General features: G+C 58.8%; 3 protein-coding genes across 3 annotated transcripts; 2 read left to right on the top strand and 1 right to left on the bottom strand.

Moving 5' to 3' along the window:
• Nucleotides 1–180: 180 nt before the first annotated feature.
• Nucleotides 181–7,886, top strand: LOC119105409 (integrator complex subunit 7). The gene is made up of 8 exons (XM_037228874.1): nucleotides 181–232; nucleotides 1,996–2,109; nucleotides 2,559–2,688; nucleotides 3,457–3,580; nucleotides 4,305–4,595; nucleotides 6,468–6,584; nucleotides 7,118–7,228; nucleotides 7,656–7,886. Exons 2-8 carry the CDS (start codon nucleotides 2,037–2,039, stop codon nucleotides 7,884–7,886), a joined length of 1,077 nt encoding a protein of 358 aa, XP_037084769.1. The 5' UTR covers nucleotides 181–232; nucleotides 1,996–2,036.
• Nucleotides 7,887–8,670: 784 nt separating this feature from the next.
• On the top strand, nucleotides 8,671–17,579 carry LOC119105410 (integrator complex subunit 7). Its single transcript, XM_037228875.1, has 9 exons — nucleotides 8,671–8,733; nucleotides 9,347–9,483; nucleotides 10,952–11,150; nucleotides 11,517–11,711; nucleotides 12,310–12,492; nucleotides 12,838–12,933; nucleotides 13,734–13,922; nucleotides 15,330–15,420; nucleotides 15,826–17,579. Exons 1-9 carry the CDS (start codon nucleotides 8,692–8,694, stop codon nucleotides 15,984–15,986), a joined length of 1,293 nt encoding a protein of 430 aa, XP_037084770.1. The 5' UTR covers nucleotides 8,671–8,691; the 3' UTR covers nucleotides 15,987–17,579.
• A 430-nt stretch (nucleotides 17,580–18,009) lies between these two features.
• Nucleotides 18,010–21,236, bottom strand: LOC119105411 (RNA polymerase II subunit A C-terminal domain phosphatase). Its single transcript, XM_037228876.1, has 2 exons — nucleotides 18,514–21,236; nucleotides 18,010–18,348 (listed from the first exon to the last, which is right to left on the bottom strand). Exons 1-2 carry the CDS (start codon nucleotides 20,935–20,937, stop codon nucleotides 18,124–18,126), a joined length of 2,649 nt encoding a protein of 882 aa, XP_037084771.1. The 5' UTR covers nucleotides 20,938–21,236; the 3' UTR covers nucleotides 18,010–18,123.
• Nucleotides 21,237–22,002: the final 766 nt, after the last annotated feature.

A 22,002-nucleotide genomic window follows, 5' to 3' on the forward strand; every position in this document is an offset into this window, starting at 1 on the left:
TACGAGGGCCAACAAACGGAGAGCGTTACCAAACGCAGACCTCTTAAATAATTTAAGTCTTCTAAAACACTCCTCTGCTCCAAGCCGCTTTAAGTGCTACCATTTTTGGGACATAATATGCGCAGAAGTGACGCGCCAAAATCATACCGGCGTCAAAGTCTGAAGGCTACATTGTGCACGGTGTTATGGTACGGCATTAGGTGTACAGGTCTAGGTGTTCAGAAGTCATCAGGTTCGTTTGCCATCAGAACTTGGTCGGACATTGATGCCCCAAATAATGCAATATGCCAGTCCGCCTGCACTTAAGCTATTGTTGCTGGTAACTGCCTGGTGCCAATCACAACGTTGGGAGATACGTGTTAAGCTTGCTTTTATCAGTTTTGGGCTGGTAACTGAGAGGTTAAAAGATACACATTGATTTAATTTTTTTGTGGGCAAGGATTATGACATGTGCAAAAATTAGATTGAATTAAGGGGATTGTAATTGCCAAGCTGTGCAGGTCAGTAGTGCCTGTGATGCTTCAGTGATGCATTGATATCATTAGTGCCAAGGTAAAATTATGCTCAAGCTGCCTTTTTCATGACTTTTCAGAGTAGTTTTACACAAAGTTGTCACTGCAATATTTTAAGCCCTGAAAGCATCAACTGTAGGCATAGATGGCTGGAGACAGTTCAGCAAACCCGTCACTAAGGGTTATGGCACACATCCAGTAATGCTTTGAGTACATTTAAGTGCTGCAGCATTTGATGCAACCTGTGTTGCCCTTTGATATAACCAGACCATAAATAAGTGCTGCTGCTGCCACCACGTACAGGCCATCCTAGTCAACAACAGTTTTGGAGTACTTTATGTGACCAGTCCACCCAGCCACGGGTGGGTGGGGACAGGCATAGATGTAAGGCATGAATGTTATGGGTGTGCATGTTCTGTGACAGAAAATTACATTCCCTTGAAGGACCAGGGAGCAGGTCAATCAAAATCCAGTTTCACACCGCACCCCATTAAGAGAAAGTTCTTGGGAGATATATCTCCATATTTTATGAAAACTGATCATTTAGAATCACACCAATATGGTCCAAGACCAGTTTAGGCCTGGAACTGCATAAAAAAGCATTAATTTTATAACTAGATTGTAGGAGACATGGCTCATGCAACAGTTGACAGGCACTGCTTAGCTTGAGTGAGATACATTCACTTAAAAGTGTCTTACTGGACCTTTAAAAATGAAAATGATGCAATGCCTGCAATAAATCCTTCAGCATCTTCTTCCCATGTATATGTCCATATTATTACATGTTTATGAATATACCACTTCTTATTCAGATTATTTTTTGACTTGAGTGCAAATGTTATTTTGTGCAATTGCATTGAGATGGCAGGTGTGATTAAAGCTTGTGTGTGCACACTGACCCTGCTTCTGAAGTTTTGCAATCAAATTAGAATGCAGGATGTTTGCAGCTTCAAAAAAGCATCTGCTCCTTCACATGCTATTTGTTTATGTATTGAATGGCACATTTCCTATTTGTTTCAAAAATGAGTTCAGTAGCATTCCTAATGCTCTTTCTGCCATTGCACACTTCCATCTGCTCCTTCACATGCTACTTGTTTTTGCAATAAATGACACATTTCCTACTTGTGTTGCCAAGCCAATATGTGCACACTGCAAAATGGCTAGTATATGCCTTGTACAATTGCATAATTTCATTAGGTCAAGTAGGTATGCCATGTGCTCAGCATAAAAGCTAAGGCTTTATTATCAAACAGTAACATTTTCAGTTGCTACACACATTTGGGCAATAAAAAGCAATCCTGGTAAAGGAGGGCCCACATCAAAATACATGTTTGGATTTTCTGTCATTATGAAAATGTGCATGATTTGATATCTCTTTCGCCAAGCCGAATCAATGGGTCCACCATGCCCTGTCACCAATGGTTATAATATTTATTTTTATTGGATTTCCACTAATGCCACAATGTCTGTAACCTATTTTCAGCCTAAATCTCACATGGTGTTGGATCACCTGAGAACATAACCATGAACACAGACCATGGAGCCACAGATGCTGATCAGCTGACTGCCAACACAGCATTTGTGGCAATTGATAAAGGTGAGCTGAGAAGTAATGACACACCTCTATGTCACATATTTTTCACATACCTGGAAGTACTTTTTAATTGCTTTGATTGCATGGAAGGTCATAGAAGGTATGTGCTAAACTGCATCAATTACTGTGTTGTGATCATACCAGCACTTTCTTGACTGTTTTTCTGAAGGTGAGGAACATTGTTTTTACACTGTATTCTTGATCTTCTTTCATGTGACCTATGAGGAAAATTTATTTGTGATACCTATTGGTGTGGTGTTGTTTTGATTAATCATGATTTAATACATTATGCATGGAAACTTATTTCATCTTTGAAGTGTGTACACACTGTGTGGTAATTGTGCCTGATATGATGTTCATGAAAAGTAATGTCAGATAATGCTAGCATTTAAAACATCTGTGTTAGTGTTTTACCTTTTGCCATACTTTGTGCACCCTTCTCTTTTTGGCAGGGCTTCTCTCAGGAAAAGTCAATGAACAAGTGGAGGCAATTGTCAAGTTTCCAGCTCTTTTTGATCGTCATCCATTTCCACTGCTGATCAACTCGTCCATGCTGAAGCTGGCGGATGTCTTCCGCATTGGGTCAGTGGCCAGGGTTCAGTTGTGAGCAGGTTTTGCTAGTACTGGTGTCAATATAAAGGATGATATTGGTAAAGCATGAAATAGTTACGCCTAGAGTGGAGCTCATCAGCGAACCTGAAGCCGACCCGAAAGGTTTGCATTGCTTGGTACGCGGCGTTCGGGATGGTTTCATTCTATCGTTGTCAATGCTTGATTGTCTAATCTCTTGTGTAATCTATTGTCTAATGTATTTTCTAATCATTGATGGCTGTTCAAAATCACACACTATGCTGATGTCTACAACCAGACCGCGGTAGCACTCCAGTGTCGAAGTGAAGACCCGCGAAGTAATAAGCTGATGACGCGTCGTCCGACAGCTACGACGCCTGCCTGCTGACCTGGCCGACCTGACCCACTGACCTGGCCGATCTGATCCACTGACATGGGTGACCTGACACACTGTCCTGACTTGCTGGCCTGACCTGCTGACCTGGCCGACCTGATCTGCTGACCTGGCTGACCTGACTCTCTGACATGGCTGACCTGACCCACCACCCTGGCTGACCTGACATGCTGGCCTGACATGCCGGCCTGACGTGCTGGCCTGACCCATTGACCTGGCTGACCTGACAAGCTGGCCTGACCTGCTGACCTGACCTGCTGACATGGCCGACCTGCCCCGCTGATCTGGCCGACCTGACACCCTCACCTGACCCCCTAACCTACCCGACCTTACCCGCCGACCTGGCTGACCTGACCTGCTGATCTAACGCTCCACTGCGCGGGCAGGTCAAACTTCACTCGGCTCTGCATCCTGCGCGTATGTCAACAGAGCGAGCGCCACCTGGATAAGATCCTCAACGTGGACGAGGTCGTCCGCCGGATCTTCTCTGTCACTCACTCCAACGACCCTGTGCGTCCCCTGTTGGTGGCCGGGGGGTTTTCGGACGTTCTCGCGCGATATGACCTCTTTATAGTCCGCGTGTTGTGTTTTGGTGCGATGGCGTTCGTTGGCCATGATTGATGCATTTGGTGTTTCATGTTCTGATGGCCTCTGATGGATTTCTGATGGCGAGCTGCGATGCTCTTAGTGCTTTTACGTCTCATGTTCGCGTTCGTAAAGCTGTGATGCTCTTATTGTTGTTTATCTTGCGATATTCCTTCGATATTTGGCTCTTAGAATGAGCTCCAACCACGGGGAGCCACTCGGGAAGCTAAACCAGCAAACCACCGTTACTTTTTCTGAGCCTAAGCTTACTTCAGACCTTCTGGGCTTGTAGGGCTAAAACTGCGCACCGTACATGGCCAAGTGTTTAGAGCCATTGTCCGGAGACCGAAAGATCTGAGGCGTGATTGGTGCCACAGGAAGTCTAGCCCAGCGTCGACTATTGCATGATTGCGCTGATGATCCCGTCAGTATCGCGCGTCGACAAACGGGGGCTGACGAGTGTCCTAGACAGGGCGGGAGTCGGGCGCCACGAGCCGATCCCGTCCGTGCGTCACCATACGACTGACGTCAGGCCGCTACGGACACCTGTCGCCACGATGTCCTGGCGTTACTCCGCCTGGACACTGCGGCACGAGGCCGAGCGGCCGGGTGGGGCGCCCGTTACCGCTGCCCGCCCGTGCTCCGGCAGGTGGCGCGCGGCCTGGCGCTCAGCACCCTGGGCAGCCTGAGCGCCATCATCCCGCAGCGCAAGCAGGTGCACCACAGCATCCGACAGGCGCTCGACTCGCGGGACCCGGCCGAGCTGGAGGCCGGGATCGTAGCCGCGCAGCGCTTCGCCGCCGTCTCCAAGACGTTCGCCACCAACATCAGCGAGCGCATCTCGGAGATGGTGCAGGGCGTCACCACGCCCGTCGACATCAAGCTCAAGCTGCTCAACATCCTGCAGCACATGCACCACGACACGCAGACGGCGGCCGCGGTGCGTGGGGTTGGGCCAGTCGGACCCGAGCGCGGGTCTCACCGGTCGACAGGTGCATTGACGGGAACTGTCATGATATGATCTGAGCTTGTGACCGTCGAGTGGTGGAGCCGATGGGCTGCACTTTCAGATCCAACCTGTGATAAGTATATCATTATGTAGTCTAACAGAATGAAGCGGTCCCAATGCTCTTCACTGAGGGCTGCGCGCGCGGTCCAGTTGTGGGTCTGATTCACTGAGGGCTGTGCGCGCGGTCCAGTTGTGTGTCTAATTCTCTGAGGGCTGTGCGCGTGGCCCATTTGTGGGTCTGATTCACTGAGGGCCGCGCGCGCGGTCCAGTTGTGGATCTGATTCACAGGGCTGCGCGCGCGGTCCAGTTGTGGGTCTGATTCACTGAGGGCTGTGCGCGCGGTCCAGTTGTGGGTCTAATTCTCTGAGGGCTGTGCGCGTGGCCCAGTTGTGGGTCTGATTCACTGAGGGCGCGCGCGGTCCAGTTGTGGGTTGATTCACAGGGCTGCGCGCGCGGTCCAGTTGTGGGTCTGATTCACTGAGGGCTGTGGCGCGGTCCAGTTGTGGGTCTGATTCACTGAGGGCTGTGCGCGCGGTCCAGTTGTGGGTCTGATTCACTGAGGGCTGTGCGCGCGGTCCAGTTGTGGGTCTGATTCACTGAGGGCTGTGCGCGCGGTCCAGTTGTGGGTCTGATTCACTGAGGGCTGTGCGCGCGGTCCAGTTGTGGGTCTGATTCACTGAGGGCTGTGCCGCGGTCCAGTTGTGTCTGATTCACTGAGGGCTGTGCGCGTGGCCAGTTGTGGGTCTGATTCACTGAGGGCTGTGCGCGCGGTCCAGTTGTGGGTCTGATTCACTGAGGGCTGTGCGCGCGGTCCAGTTGTGGGTCTGATTCACTGAGGGCTGTGCGCGCGGTCCAGTTGTGGGTCTGATTCACTGAGGGCTGTGCGCGCGGTCCAGTTGTGGGTCTGATTCACTGAGGGCTGTGCGCGCGGTCCAGTTGTGGGTCTGATTCACTGAGGGCTGTGCGCGCGGTCCAGTTGTGGGTCTGATTCACTGAGGGCTGTGCGCGCGGTCCAGTTGTGGGTCTGATTCACTGAGGGCTGTGCGCGCGGTCCAGTTGTGGGTCTGATTCACTGAGGGCTGTGCGCGCGGTCCAGTTGTGGGTCTGATTCACTGAGGGCTGTGCGCGCGGTCCAGTTGTGGGTCTGATTCACTGAGGGCTGTGCGCGCGGTCCAGTTGTGGGTCTGATTCACTGAGGGCTGTGCGCGCGGTCCAGTTGTGGGTCTGATTCACTGAGGGCTGTGCGCGCGGTCCAGTTGTGGGTCTGATTCACTGAGGGCTGTGCGCGCGGTCCAGTTGTGGGTCTGATTCACTGAGGGCTGTGCGCGCGGTCCAGTTGTGGGTCTGATTCACTGAGGGCTGTGCGCGCGGTCCAGTTGTGGGTCTGATTCACTGAGGGCTGTGCGCGCGGTCCAATTGTGGGTCTGATTCACTGAGGGCTGTGGCGCGGTCCAGTTGTGGGGTCTGATTCACTGAGGGCTGTGCGCGCGGTCCAGTTGTGGGTCTGATTCACTGAGGGCTGTGCGCGCGGTCCAGTTGTGGGTCTGATTCATGAGGCTGGCCGGGTCCAGTGGGGTCTGTTCACTGAGGCCTGTGCGCGGTCCAGTTTGTGGGTCTTGATTCACTGAGGGCTGTGCGCGCGGTCCAGTTGTGGGTCTGATTCACTGAGGGCTGTGCGCGCGGGTCCAGTTGTGGGTCTGATTCACTGAGGGCTGTGCGCGCGGTCCAGTTGTGGGTCTGATTCACTGAGGGCTGTGCGCGCGGTCCAGTTGTGCGTCTGACCTGACGGTGTGGCCCGACAGGTGCGGACAGCTTGTCTCCGCCTCTTGCCCAGCTTTCCGTCGGAGCAGTTCGTCATGACCACGCTGAACGTGCTCACCAAGCTTGCCGCGCAGACACTGGTGGACATCCCGGAGCAGGTCGGTAGCAATGCTGCGGCTCCAGCGCACAGCGGGGACGGCTTATGGCCGGGTTTTCACTCCGCACGACTGGGCGACTAAGGTGCTTGCACACGCCAGACATTTAGAGACATCGTTGTCACCTTGCGGGATGATGCATTTTGTGTGTGTGCGTGCGTGCGTGCGTGCGTGCGTGCGTGCGTGCGTGCGTGCGTGCGTGCGTGCGTGCGTGCGTGCGTGTGTGCGTGCTTGCGTGCTTGCGTGTATCGGGTGGTCGTGATTAGGGCATTTCAATGCTGTCCACCGCAAGAGAGGCGCAGCCATACCGTATTTGTATAATTGCCTTATCCGGATGACCTAGTGCTGCGCAGGTCGGGTCTTCGCTGTACTGGGCGCGGTCGGTGTCGGGATCGTATTCCCACCATGTGTTGGCGACGCGCCTGACGTGTGTGACCTGCGGTTTGGCAGCGTTTGACGTGCATGCCTCGTCTGCCAGTGGAGCGGCGTCGGACCGTGTGGTGAGAGCTGCGCCTGACCCCATGCTCGCCCGTCAGGTGGACCTGCTGTTGGGCTACCTGAACAACGACGTCCGCCGGGCGGTGAAGTCAGCCGTGCTGCGGGACCTGCTGGAGCTCTCCAGACAGGCGGCGCCGCTCTGGTCCCAGGTCAGGCTTCCCCCCTTCCCCTCCCCTCGCCCGGTGAGTGCAGGGGGAGCTGCTGAAGCTCTCCAGACGGGCAGCGCCGCTCTGGTCCCAGGTCAGGCTTCCCCCCTTCCCCTCCCCTCCCCCGGTGAGTGCAGGGGGAGCTGCTGAAGCTCTCCAGACGGGCGGCGCCGCTCTGGTCCCAGGTCAGGCTTCCCCTCTTCCCCTCCCCTCCCCCCGGTGAGTGCAGGGGGAGCTGCTGGAGCTCTCCAGACAGGCGGCGCCGCTCTGGTCCCAGGTCAGGCTTCCCCCTCCCTTACCCTCCCCCCGGTGAGTGCAGGGGGAGCTGCTGGAGCTCTCCAGACAGCTCTCCAAACATTCCCGCTGCCGGTGTCCTGGCGCCCAAACCGTACGCCTCCGATTACTGAAGCCGCCGCCGGTGGGGTCCCAGGAGAACCAGTCGTCGCTGATCGAGTTCGCCGCCGGCACGCGCTACACGGCTGTGAAGACGGCGGCGCTCTCCGTGCTGGTGTGCCTGGCCCGCTCGGTCTCGGTGCGCCAGTTCGACCTGGCGCCGGACGGGCCACTGATGAGACTCTGCCGCGCCGGCGCCTGCCACCAGGAGGCGCGCGTGGCCGGCCGCGCCGTCCAGCTGCTCACCGCGCTCGCCGTACACTGGTGAGAGCGCGTGCAGGGTTGGGAGGAAGGGGAGAGTGGGAGGGAGCGAGATAGGAAGGGAACGACGAGATGAGAGGTGGACACATGCAATGTTTGCTCAGAATGGGTGCTTGTGTTGACAAGGCTGGGGTGATGAAAGGATGAGAATGCAAACGCTTCTTAAAAAGATTCCAGGTCAGAAGAATGGGATACTTCCGATGCTGGAAGTGAGGATAATACAACTATGTTGCCATGTTAGAGGAACAGCATTGTACTGATTTGAAAGCTGTGACAAGGGGGTAGGAGTGCAGGGAGAACGATTCCGAGTTAATATTCAGGAGACCAGGACGTGGGCGATGTGGATGACCGTCCTTCGTGGATATCCCGTCCCACTGCAGCCGGGTGGACGAGGAAGCCAGGCCCCTCCCCATCAAGAGATTCCTGAAATGTAGCCCTGTCGCCGCACCCCAGGATCCAGCCATCCCTACGGAGTAGTCCGCACGTCTACCTGTGCCCCCTCCCCGCCCCCCTGCAGCCAGGAGACGGGCACACGGCCGGACGTGACGGAGGCGGCCGTGGCGGCGTGCGACTCGCTGCTGCTGCTGCTGACGTCGGCCGGCGGCGCCGACGGCGACCGGCGGCTGCGCGCGCCGCTGCGCTGCGCCGTCTCGCTGGCGCGTGACGACACCACCGCCGCCCAGCTGCTGGAGTCGGTGGGCGGGCTGGCGCGCGCGGCGCCGCCCGGCCCGGCGCGGCGCGCGCTCTTCGAGGCGCTCTGTGCGGTCGGCTGCCGCCGGCCCCATGTTCTCGCGCCGCTGGCCTGGGACGTCATGGCGCTGCTCGAGGCGCCCGACGTGGACGGCGACACGGCGGTGAGACAGCGGAAGGTGGAGGGCGGTGGTGCGCCGTCCTAGCGGCCAGTCTCATGAAAAGTGGGACAGAATATGACAGTTATGGTTTTGGATGGGAGCTGTGCTCCTGTTCAACAGTTTGAGGCCGCTGTTTTTTCAACGTGATCTGCCCTTCATTCGTAATATGTAGTTGTACATTTGTACTTAAAAGGAAATATGCCATACGATGTCGGCCTGTTGTTCCAGTTAACAGTATTAACACACTGATCTGATCAGCTGATACTGCCTTGCTAATTTGGAGCCGACCTCGGGACTCCATTAGCGCCTGAGACACACCGTATCAGTCACCGAAACACTTCCGCTCTTAGCTCGTGTCGCGCACTCCATCCTTCAGACTTTGCTTTACACATCCCAGCGAGAGCCCGCACTACCATTGCGTCGATGCGCTTACGAACGTGCACGCCTGCCTGTCACTCAAGGCCAGTATTGCCGTCCCCTGCAGTGAGAACAGAGAAAGCTTCCTGCGACGGCAGCTGGATCATATCCTTTTTATGCGAACAGCGCTGACGTTTAATGCTGGGACCACTGGTCAGCTGGCGCCGGGCCGGTGACAGAGGCCGCTGCTGTCGTACAGGTGCAGCTGTGCACGCTGCTGCTGCAGCTGCGGGTGGGCGGCGCCGACTGGCCCGAGCAGGAGCGGCGCGCCGTGCTGGCCGCCGCCGGCCGCGTCTCCCACTGGCAGGCCTACAAGGTGGCCCGCCAGGCAATGCGGTGAGCCGAGCCGGAGCTTCCGGACGGCCCACCTCCAGCGCTGTCTGTCTGGTGATGTGGCTCAGGTGCCGCCGAACGGCTGCACTCCAGCGCTGTCTGTGGTGATGTGGCTCAGGTGCCGCCGGACGGCCCACCTCCAGCGCTGTCTGTCTGGTGATGTGGCTCAGGTGCCGCCGGACGGCCGCACACTCCAGCGCTGTCTGTCTGGTGATGTGGCTCGGGTGCCGCCGGACGGCCGCACTCCAGCGCTGTCTGTGGTGATGTGGCTCGGATGCCGCCGGACGGCCCCCCTCCAGCGCTGTCTGTCTGGTGATGTGGCTGGGGTGCCGCCTGACGGCCGCTCTCCAACGCTGTCTGTCTGGTGATGTGGCTCAGGTGCCGCCGGACGGCCGCTCTCCAGCGCTGTCGTCTGGTGATGTGGCTTGGGGTGCCGCCGGACGGCCCACCTCCAGCGCTGTCTGTCTGGTGATGTGGGCTGGGGTGCCGCCGGACGGCCCACCTCCAGCGCTGGTCTGTCTGGTGATGTGCGCTCGGGTGCCGCCTAACGGCCGCAACTCCAGCGCTGTCTGTCTGGTGATGTGGCCTCGGGTGCCGGCCGGAACGCTGCACTCCAGCGCTTCTGTCTGGTGATGTGTGGCTCGGGTGCCGCCTGACGGCTGCACTCCAGCGCGTGTCTGTCCCTGGTGATGTGCTCAGGTGCCGCCGGACGGCCCACCTCCAGCGCGATGTCCTGTCTGGTGATGTGGCTGTGGGTGCCACCGGACGGCCCACCTCCAGGCGCGGTCTGTCCTGGTGACGGTGGCTCAGGTGCCCCGGACGACCGCACTCCAGCGCTGTCTGGTCTGGTGACGGTGGCTCGGGTGCCCGCCGGACGGCCGCTCTCCAGCGCTGTCTGTCTGGTGACGTGGCCTCAGGTGCCGGGCCGGACGGCCGCACTCCAGCGCTGTCTGTTCGGCGCCGTTGGTTGGGTGGCAGATGTCATGTAATGTTGGCGCAGCGTATCGAGTGACAGCGTTTGGTTGATTGGCGCTGAGACCTAAGAGAGTGCTTAAGCCTAAGTCTCTGTGATTTGGTTTTTATTAGAGCCCTTTTGACCAGAAACGATGGTTTCAGGGCTATGGTATAAAAGAAAATAGTTGACGGAGGAACAGGCTAGCATGCGCCTGGAGGGCCGATCGCCGAGCTTCAACCCGCGCATGGGCGCTGGATACCCGGTCGGGGTCCCCCTTCCCACGGGGCTCTCGGCCCACTCGTGGCTGACGCATGCAGCCTGCCCCGGACAAGCGGGGTGTCGCGAGGATGCAGAATGAAGCAAGACAGAGGATAAGAGGGACGGATATGACTCTGTGTAATTGGGCCCACCCTACACACTGGTGACCCCACCCCTCCCTCGTAAGTCGCACGTAGCCTCGTCGACCCTCGTCTCCACCGTCCCCCCTCACCTGTGCACGTGCCTGGTCGGCGCCAGATTCGGACACCACGGCGTGGCGGCCGCCCTGCTGCGGCCCACCCTGTGCCAGGTCTCCACCGAGCAGATGCACTTCTGGCTGAGCGCTCTGGTCGAGCTAAGTGAAGCCGAGGCGGCGCTGGTGGCGCCACCTCACGACGACCTGGGCACGCTCTCGGCGGCGGCGCAGCGGTACGCCCGTGGCCTCTCCGCACTCCGGGTGAGTTACCACCGGCTGGCGTCGGACCGTTCTGTTGATGGGTAAGAACCTGTGCTCAATGGTAACGACCGCGGTCGCCTGGAATCCCCCGGGGCAGGCTGTGGCGCTCTGGATGCCAGTGACACTCATCGTACCTTTCCTGTGAGCCAAGGTAGCTGTGACAAGCAAAACTGACAGCTAATTCCAGCTGGCAAATATTTAACAACTGGCAGTTTGTACTTCCCATTTCCCTCTTTTCACATTTTTGGTACGCTGGCCGTCATTGCTTGGTATTGTCTCATCGGGAACCCCCGCGGAATGTCATCCATCGCCGGTGATTTGCGCGCGCCCGTCATCCAGCCCTGGACGTCTCTGGCCGGTCCGCAGGCCACCACGTCGCCGACGCAGCTGCTGGAGTTCCCCGCCGAGTTCTGCCGGCTGCGCTGGCGCTGTCTGCAGGCGCACATCCACCTGTGGACCGCGTGCCGCACCCTGCAGACCTCGCCGCCGCCCTGCGTCGCCATCGCAGGTGCCGCCGGCGCCCGCGACGACACGCAGCGCTCCGGCCGGGTCATCACCCAGGTAAGCAGGTCATCACCCAGGTACGCAGGTCATCACCCAGGTACGCAGGTCATCACCCAGGTACGCAGGCCACCACCCAGGTACGCAGGTCATCACCCAGGTACGCAGGTCATCACCCAGGTACGCAGGTCATTACCCAGGCACGCAGGTCATCATACAGGTATTGAGGTCATCACTCGGGTACCGAGGTCATTAAGTAGTTACTGAGGTCATTGCGCATGCACGGAGGACATTATGCAACTACAGAGGTCACTACCCGGGTGCATAAGTCATCACGCAGGACAGGAGATCGTGACGCAGGAACGGAGGTCATTACGCAGGTACGGATATCATAAGGCGGGTACGGACGTCATTACGCATGTGCGGAGGTCGTCATGCAGGTGCAGAGACCATGACGCGCGTATGAGAGGATGTAACGCATATAAGAAGGATACTATATATGTACGCTGTTATCACCAAAGCATCTTTTGTGGTGACGTAGAGGGTGCCTCTGGGGGGCGCGGCGGCAGTGAAGTTTGTGCCGTGACGTTTTGCGGCGTTCTCACCGCTCTCTCCGGTTCCGTGCGCCCCCGCGTCCACGCCATCCTCCTGTCCTCAGCTGCAGAAGTCGGGGGCCGAGTTCTCGGCGCTGGCCGAGGAGTACGGCCGCCTGTACCGCTCGTCCTTCGACGCCGACCCCGACTCGCTGGCCTGTCTGGAGCGGCTGCAGCGGTGCTGCCTCCTGGTGGCGCAGGCCGTCGACTGGGCCGTGCGGCGCGGGAACCCCGAGACATTCAGGTGGGTGGGAACGGAAGAGGGGTGGGATGGGGGTGGAGGAGAGGGGACGAGGAAGCGCAATTACCGAGACGGGGAGGTGGTATGGATTATGTTGGTTCGAGTATCATTGGTCGCAGTCAATCTGACCTCTCCCATCTCAACTGCGATGCCGGTCTGACCCCGCTCTGCCGCGCCTGACCCAACCCTCGGCGCCAGTCTGACTCGTCCCGCCGCCGCCGCCAGCGCGCCGGCCGACCCAGACCGCTCGGCCGCCGTCGCCAACCTGGACGAGGCGTGCCGGCGCGCGGCGGCGCTGGTGGCGCGCGCGCACCAGCTGAGCGCCGGCGCGCGCAGCCTCGGCCACCACCAGACGGCAGCACTGCTAGCTGTCAGTCGACTGATGACCGGGGCGCCTCTAGGCTTTCCTCGCCGCTTCTTCCAGACACTGCAGAAGACTGTGATCTCGGTGAGAGGGGAGGGGGCCAGGGAGGCAGGCACTGGCGGGAGGAATGAGAGAAATGATGGGATTGGGATTTCGAGGGATGAGACGAAGACTGGTTGGGGGAGGGTTCAGAGGGATGAAGAGAGTTGGGGGGGGGGGAAGGGGGGTATTAGAGGAATGGGACGAAGGCCAGTTGGGGTAGGGCTCGGAGGGATGAAGCGAGTTGGGGGAAGGTTCAGAGGGATGAGGCGAGTTGGGGTAGGGCTCGGAGGGATGAGGCGAGTTGGGGGAAGGTTCATAAGGATGAGGCGAACAGAAGCGTCTGCGAAATGGGGTGAATGACGTGGAAAGTGCCTACAGTTTGCTTTACAGTTCGTGTCGAAAACCATTGTATACAGCCGAGGAGGGCGAGGCTTGTTGTATTGTCTTGAAGGGAGAGGAGAGGAAATGTGTAGAATCGAGAAGGGTGGATGTATTGCTACAGACCTGCTCTGGTATTGTCCCTGATGCCTGAGAACACTGCCTTGTCGTTGCGGCGAGGTGCTGTGGCGATATGCTGTGGAGGAGAATGGGACAAACCGAGGGGTGCTCTCACACCTGTTGCTAATTTCTCAAACTAGGGATGCCTGAAGACACGGCCAGACCGTACCCAACTCAGCCGCCGGATAACCTGGGAGGCCGCAGCTGACCGAGCCGACCTGGTGTGGCCGTACCTGCCCATTGATGGATCGGCCTGGTGACCCAGTGACCCCAACAGTGACTCGTGCCGCCATGACCGCCGTCACCCATCAGCCCCCTGACTCTGTCTGTCCGCGCCCGGTCAGCTGTCGGTGCAGCCGCAGCCGCGCGCCGCCACCGAGCTGGTCATTCCCCACCCGATCGCCAGTCAACTGGTGGTCAAGATCGACGGCGTGGTGGCGCACGGCCCGCGCGGCGCCGTCTTCCGCTCCATAGCGCGCGTGCAGCTCACCGTGACGGCCGCGCTGCAAAGCAAGGCCCCCAGCGACTCCAAGGTGGGCGCCGGGGCCGGGGCCGGGGCCGGGGCCGGGGCCGGGGCCGGGGCCGGGGCCGGGGCCGGGCCGGGGCGGGGCCGGGCCTGGGGCGGGGGCCGGGGGCCGGGCCGGGGCCGGGCCGGGGGCCGGGGCCGGGGCCGGGACGGGCCGGGGCTGGGGCCGGGGGGCCGGGGGGCCGGGGCCGGGGGCCGGGACCGGGGCTGGGACCGGGGCGGGGCCGGGAACCGGGCCGGACGGGCTCCTGGGACGGGCCGGGGCCGGGGCCTGGGACCCGGTGCTGGGGCCGGGCCGGTGGGCCGGGGCCGGGGCCGGGGGCCGGCGGGCCGGGGGCCGGGGCAGGGCCGGGGCTGGGGCTGGTGGCTGGGACCGGGACCGGGGGCCGGGGCCGGGACCGGGGCCGGGGGCTTGGCCAGAGCCCTCCGCCGAGGCCACCAAGCGGCCGTGGGTAGGCAGCCGCCGGGGGGCGTTGTGACGCGCGGCAAGTCCAGAAGTTGTTTTAATTGATTGATTGATTGGTTGTTGATGATTTGTAGCTGGCTGGCAGTTTTGTGAGGGTCGTCTCGTACGGAGGAGGTCACAAGATGGCACGAGATGGGTGACTGAAATGCCCAGGCATGATTTGCAGTAGTGTACAGTTCTGGTCTCATGGCAGTGGCGATGTGTCTGCGGGATTCCTTGCGATAGTGCCGTGCTTCACCCGTCCCCACCACAGTCGTCGTTTGAGAACAGGACGCGTCCGTGGAACACGATCTCAAGCTGTGCGCACTGAGTGTGTCTTGTATGGTGTCGCCGCTCCGCGCCTGTAGCAGATATGACGCATGGCTCAGACTTGCGGCGAAGTCTCCCGCGCTTCCAGTTTCCCGCCACTCGATCTCTGCCCTCCGCAGCTGACCAGCTGTAGGGCGCGTCATCGCGCGCCGGCAGGTCACGTTATGCCGCGTGGCATACAGGTGGTGGCCGGGCAGGTGGCGCGCCGCACGTTAGAGACTAGCGCCGTCCTGTCCAAACGGCACAATTTGAATCATGTGTTGTAGATGGTTTGCAAGCAGAGGTGCGACTCGTCGGGCTGGCTATACCCTGGGCACACACGTTTGGGCGCAAAATGGCCGCGGCCGTGGACGCGGCCCCAGGTCCAAGTAACAAGGGCATGGCTGCAACGACATGCTGATTTATTGCCGCCATGAGTCATGAACGTCATACGCCCAATGCAGTCCGCGCGCCCCAAAAGCTCGAATAAGCATAATCACTGCCATAAACCATAACCATGGTCTGGTGGAACCCTGCCGTGTGGTCCCGTGCACACCAGATAAGGTATAGCGTCACCCAATGTTGTTTGTTAGGGCTTTCCTCTCGGGGCTTCCCCTGACGTCAGCGACCGGTGACGATGCCTCCTCGCCGTCCGCGCAGGCCCAGGACACGACAATCTCGATGAGCCGCACGGTGGAGCCACACAACGACTACTTCCACGGCCAGTTCTTGCTCGACCTGCGCCTGCAAGGTGGGCACCTGCTGCAGCTGCATGCTTATGATCCAGCCAGGCCTGCTGTTCGGCGTCATGCGAGTTTCGGTTTTATTACGTTCTTAATCAATTCGTTATTCGGATTACGGGAGGGTAATACGCGACGTCGTATCTTAGAACAGCACGTCTATTGTGTAGCTATTGGAATGGAACATCCACGCCAATATGTCGTTACCAAGGAGAACTATGCCAGTGTCCGTCGAAGGCAAATGGTGAACAGGAGCTAAGCTTGCAAACCCCAAGAGGAATCTCAGCACACGCGCTGTCGCAACAGCTGGATGCTTGATAAGCAGATGACGGGCGGTTTTGCCACCGACCAGCGGAACTCAAGGTTGATAATAAAATGTAGATAAATCACAAACCTAAAAAATCGTCTGCTGGCAGGCATTCACCTGGTGACGGTGGACGCCAACATCCTGGACGCGGACGGTATCCAGTGGCTGACGTCGTCGTCTCAGCAGCTGACGATCAAGGCGTTCGACGAGAGCCAGCCAAGCCGCTCTGGCTTCCAGCAGGGCAGCGCGGCGCGGCCCCCGCAGCACTGACCGCCGCGCCGGGCCCGCCGGCCGACCCCGGTCCAAGGGTCCAGCAGTCGGTCTGCGCTCCGGGGCCCTCAGAAGGCGTGGTTCGGACCAGGCCCGGCAAGCCCAGTGCTGCGAGTGCTTCATACGGAGCTCGGCTGCTGGCATCACGTAGATGTGCTGCACGCCGGGGGCCAGCTGCTGGTGTAATGTGAATGCATTTCGTAGGGGCTGCCGCAATGCGGATGAGTTTCACGAGGGTCTGATCACTACGTATTGAGGTGTTTCCAGGGCATCTGGCCAGACGTTAGGTGATCCATGCGTAGTGGGCCGCGCGTCGAGTGAAGCGCTTCATACGGCGCCAGGAGTGCCCGGTCGGCCCGCCGAGCATGTGGCAGCGAATGGTGCTGTTTAAAAACTCACCCGACCCGGCGTGGGCTCTGGTGCCGACGGGGAATTTTTTCCGGCGACGTACGCCCCAACAATGTCGTGGGCGTTACAAAAACGTATGTATTTTCAAGTGACACAGAGTGTGCTCCATGTTGGCGCGTGCTTGTGGAGCAATACAGCGTGCCCTGAAAGGACGCTCGTTCGCGGCGCTGCGCTGAAGCAACACACAAAAGGACCGCGGAGAAAAGCGCACTGTGTGCCGGCGAATCCGCTCTCGTTTGTGGAAGGCATTTGCGTCTCCAGAACTAGGGCCCCACGAGATCTCACCCGCTCGTAAGTTAACGGATCGCCGCCAGATTATGCCAACGGAAGAAAAACACGCAACAGCGACGTGAGTCTGAACCAGACCAGGAGCGGCGCAGTTAGCCTGGGCGCGGATCCTGAGGTCCCAGACACCCGAGGTAACCTGCGCCGCTCCCCCGCGACCTGCGACCCATCGACATAAGACCATCACTAATGCAACACACAACTGGGCTGGATGACAACGTGAGCCGGCGATGTGGCGTGAGAAATGCACAAAAGGCGACCGGTGGAGGGGGCGGCGAGCGTAGGACAAAGCTTGGGGCGCGACGGGCCGAGGTGGCGTGCAGCGAGTCGCAGAAGGATGGCGAGACAGGGGCTATCTCTAGCGCTGAGTCGATGAATGTACATATGATTTTGCCGGAGATCACTAACCACCGAATTGATGAGCATCCCACGGTGATGCAGGTACGAATCGACAGGTATTTACACATCAACTACAAACACATCGGTCTCCACTCTAAAAAAGGCGACCTGGAGTCTGTATGAAATAGGATGCGCACCACGCGGAGAGTGCCCAGCGGGCAGACTGTCGGGAACAACACCAGCCGTACCAGTGACCGCGGGCTCACACGCCGCTACGAGCAATCTACACACACCGCTACAAAATTAATACGAACAGTCGACGCGCTGACCACTGGGCGCACGCACCTGGCGTGGCATGTGAACCGCGTGCCGAGATGCATCATTCACCCACTCTCGTGATTCGTTTGGGTTGGTCGCTCTCTCGCGTGACAGAAGGTAGGCGTAACAGCTACGAGCGCGAGACCGATTCAATTATTGCGGCACGTGACAAGACTGTGGCATGGGCCGGCACCGCTCCGAACCGGAGGGGGCCAGCCGTCACGCGCTGGCGAGCGGCACGCAGACGCCAACAATGCCAGCCAAGGCTCCGTCCACGCGACGGCGCGACCGTTGTACAGAGGTGTTGAAGGATCGCATTCGCAAAACCACGCCCCCACCACACGCACCCTATCCACCACCATACGAGCCAGCGTTTGCACCACACGAACCTCGCCTCGGCCAGCCACCTTACTTCACGGGCATGCTCCCACTCTGCCACAAACCTGAACCTCACCACGCACAGAAACCCCCACCGCAACGCCTCCGCCAAACGTCACACACATGTCCATCACGGACATGCCCAACACGGAAGGCCCCTCCCGCGCAGCGCCCCAGCCTACCGCCACTCGGTCACCCTGACGTTCCCGCCGCCGCCCTCACGGCAGAGCGACAGCTCCCCTCTCCCCATCCACCCTCTGTATACTCCCACCCATCACACTACACTTTTCTGCATCGAGTCGGCGTACTGCGCGGTCGCCTCCTCTCGCTTGCAGACCCAGCCACTCCATCACCCCGTCACGCATTCGTGCACCCGCTCACACCAGCGTCCCGGGCTCACCAGCGGGCGTCACTCGCCACCCAGCTCTCGCTCGAGCTCGGCGCCCATCATGCTCCAGTCCTCTTCGAGGTCAGGGCCGCCATCACTGTCGTTGCCGTCGCCGCCCAGCTCGTCGTCACTGGGCAGCGGCTCGCCGCGACGGAACCTCACGCTCGGCGACTCGTCCTCGCTCGAGTCCTCGTCCTCGCGCGCCGGCCGCTTGGCGGCGCGCGCGCACGAGCCACCGGCCGCCTCGTCGTCGCTAGACTCGTCGTCGGCAGCGCGTCGCTTGGCGCCGCGCGGCGCGCAGCCGGCACCGGCCGAGTCGTCGCTGTCGTCACTGCTGGAGTCGCCGGGCGGCGGCGGCAGCGGCGCGTCGGGCCGTGGCGGCGGCGTCTCGGCGCGCGCCGGCCCCGGCTCGTCGTCGTCGTCGGCGTCGGAGCCGCTCTGCAGTATGTCCTCCACCTCCTCGTCCATGCGCGCGATGTCGTCGGGCGAGAATGTCAGCAGCGGGTTGAGCGTCTCCTGAAAGCTCTGCCGACGCGTCCGCTCGCCCTCCGGGTCGGGGCTGGAGCAGTGCGCCGGCGGCGCGCGGCTCACCGCCGTCTCGGCGCGAAGCGGATACAACCGCTCTTCGACGCGTTCCCAGCGCTCGGCGCAAGACCACAGCCAGTCGAGCGTCACCAGCTGGATGCGCTTGGAGCGCAGCGCCTCGTTAACCTTGGCCGTCCCGAGCCGTGCGGCCACGAGGTGCGTAGTGAGCTCATCGCGCGGGCCCTTGCGCACGAGCTTCTCCTGCACCACGGCGCCCAAGTTGACAGCTACTTGGTACGGTCGACTGGTGCTCAGCTCGACATTGTTTGGCACGACGCCACTGAAGACGAGACGCACGCCCTTCAGTACCTTCTTCCGCACGTACGGGATGAGCAAGCGGAGGTCGGGGGGCTCGCGCGTGTCGCACTTCTTCAGCATCGAGTAAAACGCGCGGTGGATGAGAAGCAGGATGTCCTCCAGATGCAACAGGTAATCGTCTTCATCACGCACCTCGATCTCACGCGACACCTTGCCCTCTGGCACGGCACCATTGTTGACGCACCCCTCAGACACAGGCGTCGGCTCCGACTTGGTGGCCTGGCTGCCCTCGGCGCGAGACTCGTCTGAGGTGGCACTATTGCAGGCGCCTACGGCCGGCTTGGACTCGCCGCAGTCGGAGCTGCCTTCGGCGGACGAAGGGGCAGCCTTCTCTGTCCCCCGCCCGCCGCCGCCGTCCGGTGACTCGCCGCCCGCCTCCCCCGAACTGCTCTGTGGCCGGGCCGACCCGCCGCCCGCCTCCCCCGAGCTGCCCTCTGCCCGGGCCGGCTCACCGCCCGCCTCCATGTCCTCTGGCCGAGCCGACTCACCGCCCGCCTCAACCGCACTGCTCTCTGGCCGGACCGGCTCACCGCCCGCCTCAACCGAACTGCCCTCTGGCCGGACCGACGCGCAGCCCGCCTCAACCGAACTGCCCCCTGGCCGGACCGACTCGCAGCCCGCCTCAACCGAACTGCCCTCGGGCCGGGCCGGCTTGGCCGAGGTGCCTTCTGGCCGGGCCGGCTCGGGCGCCTTCTCTGCGTCATTGGCGGTCGCCGCTTTTGTGCTGGACGGCCCGTCACTTGCTACTAGCTCGGCAGTGGGGTCTTCGCTGACAGCTGTTTTGGGGGCATCGTCAGAAGGCTCGTTTTCGTCTTCAGACAGGCTGAGGTCCTCAGTGAGTCCCTCAGTTAGTGCTGTGTCTGACACCTGGGGAAGGACTTTCTCATCTGAATCCTCATCATCAGTAAGGTTTGGCATGGAATCTCGCCTTTGGGCCCCTGCATTTGCACATGATGTTTCTGTTTCCTCCTTTTCTGGAGCTGTCTGGATGGTGGAGAAGTCAAAGCCCTCCTTTTCATCCTGCTCAGCCTTTTCCAGGCCTGGAGGAGCATTGATGTCTCCTGTGTGCTTGAAGAAGTGGTAGGGCTTCACATGGATCAAGTTGGGTGCATAGTTCCACACATCTTCCCTGTCATCAATGATGCACACCATGTTGTCACCACAAGGGAATAGTGCCCTGAGATTGGCTCTCTTGCTCTGTTGGTTGAAGCACTCATCTCTCGACAGTATCCGGTTGGAGAAGTATACACCTTTTGGGTCCAGGAACCCAGCAATGGTGTGAGCATACAAGCGGGCACCAAAGGTGCAGATGTGCAGCTCGTAATACTTTGAAATATTTTCCAGGAATGTTTGAGTGCCAGGACGAAACCTTGTGTGGTACCATGGTGAATTGCTACCATACAGCTGGAAGTGGTAGACATCCTTGATGTTTGCTGGTATCTCATCATTGGTGGTATGGATAAGGGTTTGATCTAAGTCCACCAGCAGCACAAGCTTTTTGTGCTTCAATAACAGCTCAGTATCCCTTTTGCCAATAGTCTCAGCCTGTTCTTTGCTCACCCTCAGCTCAGGAATGCTATGAAGCATGGCCACAGAGGCAGAGCCTTGGTTATCCTCAGTTCTTAAGTCAGCCCCACACTCTGCACACAAGTCCTTCATGACAACAGGGTGCTGGCAGGCACCCATCTGTGCAACTTCCAAGCCTGGATGAACAACATCTCCACTCTTCACTGTGATCTTCTCCAGGTTGCCAAATGTGTCACTCTTGAACTTGAGCTCGTCTGCTATCCTGTTAGCATTTGTGGCTTCTTGAGCAGGCACATAGGTGAACAGGATCGCACCAACAGACACAAAATCCCCTTCTTTGGCTTTCCACCTCTTGATGGTTATTGGTTGAGATCCTGAGTACTTTATCACCTTGTTGATACTCATCTTTGCAGAGCTTGGATCCACTCACAACATCCTCTGGGACCACTTCACCGATGAAAAACGGCCTCACATGGGCTGACCACTTTCGACAAATATGAAAATATCAAGCTTGTCATCTGCTTTCAGCCTCCATCTGCTCTCGCGCACACCCTTGCAAGACACCGCAAGCCACCCTGTCACAAGAATACCGCATAAATGTCGCCAATTTATGACTCAGACTTTTCCAAGACGCCCCACAAGCAGATATTATTCGGCAGAATACCCCTGACACAGCAAACGGTTCGGGCTTATGTTTGTTATGACGACGACGCAACGACAAGACGCAGCTGCAAATTTTGCACCGCTTTCGAAACAGCTACACAACATTTGTCTTTGGCGCAGTATTCCGTGCCGCATTGATGGGTATCTGTACGAAAGGTGCTTGGAGCTAAAACGATATAAAATATTGAACTGCTTTAATTGATATTTATCATGAAGTATAAACAGCCCAATATTAAGGTTGGAAGGAAAATGTATTATGTATAAATGTCATATGCATAGTTTTTATCTTCCTGATATGTCCCACATTCTCATTGGTCAACTCGTTTGTTTACATTTGGAGCCCCCGCGCGGTTGCTACGGATCTCGTGGGTTTCCGATGCGGTGTACCGTGGAGTGTGGCGCTGAGCTGGGTGCGGGGGAAATTGTGGAAGGAAGAGGTAGTCATGTTACAGTGAGTGTGGTTTTTGATGCGTAAGCAATTTGTCTCAATTTACCCACATTTCACCCTGAACAACTATGCGCGCCACGCGATAGGAAACGCCGTATCGACGGTGTGGCAATCCCTGGTTGGTCATGCTCGCGTTTCAGCCGCGTTTCAGCCCGTACTTTTGGATTTGAGCTGGTTAGTCGATACGTTCACAATGCTTTTTGCGGTTTTCAGTTGTACAGGAGTTTTGGAGGACACATTTCAACCCAGTATGAATAAGAACTAGGGAAAGTGGGCATATTAGAGTTTTTCATTGATAGTGTTCATTAGTGAAGCCTTGATGCCTCAACTTTTCTGAGTCTTAGAACACAAGTGCTTGT

The sequence above is a fragment of the Pollicipes pollicipes genome, unplaced genomic scaffold (genome assembly GCF_011947565.3).
Source record: "Pollicipes pollicipes isolate AB1234 unplaced genomic scaffold, Ppol_2.1 Scaffold_6138;HRSCAF=7277_pilon_pilon_pilon, whole genome shotgun sequence".
Taxonomy (NCBI): Eukaryota; Metazoa; Arthropoda; class Thecostraca; order Pollicipedomorpha; family Pollicipedidae; genus Pollicipes; species Pollicipes pollicipes.

Coding starts and splice junctions, on each gene's coding strand:
- LOC119105409 (XM_037228874.1), top strand. CDS start 2,037: ATGAACACAGACCATGGAGCCACAGATGCTGATCAGCTGACTGCCAAC. Junction 2,689..3,456: donor GCGGATGTCTTCCGCATTGG/GTCAGTGGCCAG, acceptor CTGCGCGGGCAG/GTCAAACTTCACTCGGCTCT. Junction 7,229..7,655: donor CGGCGCCGCTCTGGTCCCAG/GTCAGGCTTCCC, acceptor GTGGGGTCCCAG/GAGAACCAGTCGTCGCTGAT.
- LOC119105411 (XM_037228876.1), bottom strand. CDS start 20,937: ATGAGTATCAACAAGGTGATAAAGTACTCAGGATCTCAACCAATAACC. Junction 18,349..18,513: donor CCGACGCCGACGACGACGAC/GAGCCGGGGCCG, acceptor TCTAGCGACGAC/GAGGCGGCCGGTGGCTCGTG.
- LOC119105410 (XM_037228875.1), top strand. CDS start 8,692: ATGGCGCTGCTCGAGGCGCCCGACGTGGACGGCGACACGGCG. Junction 12,934..13,733: donor TGCAGAAGACTGTGATCTCG/GTGAGAGGGGAG, acceptor GCGCCCGGTCAG/CTGTCGGTGCAGCCGCAGCC. Junction 15,421..15,825: donor GCTCGACCTGCGCCTGCAAG/GTGGGCACCTGC, acceptor GTCTGCTGGCAG/GCATTCACCTGGTGACGGTG.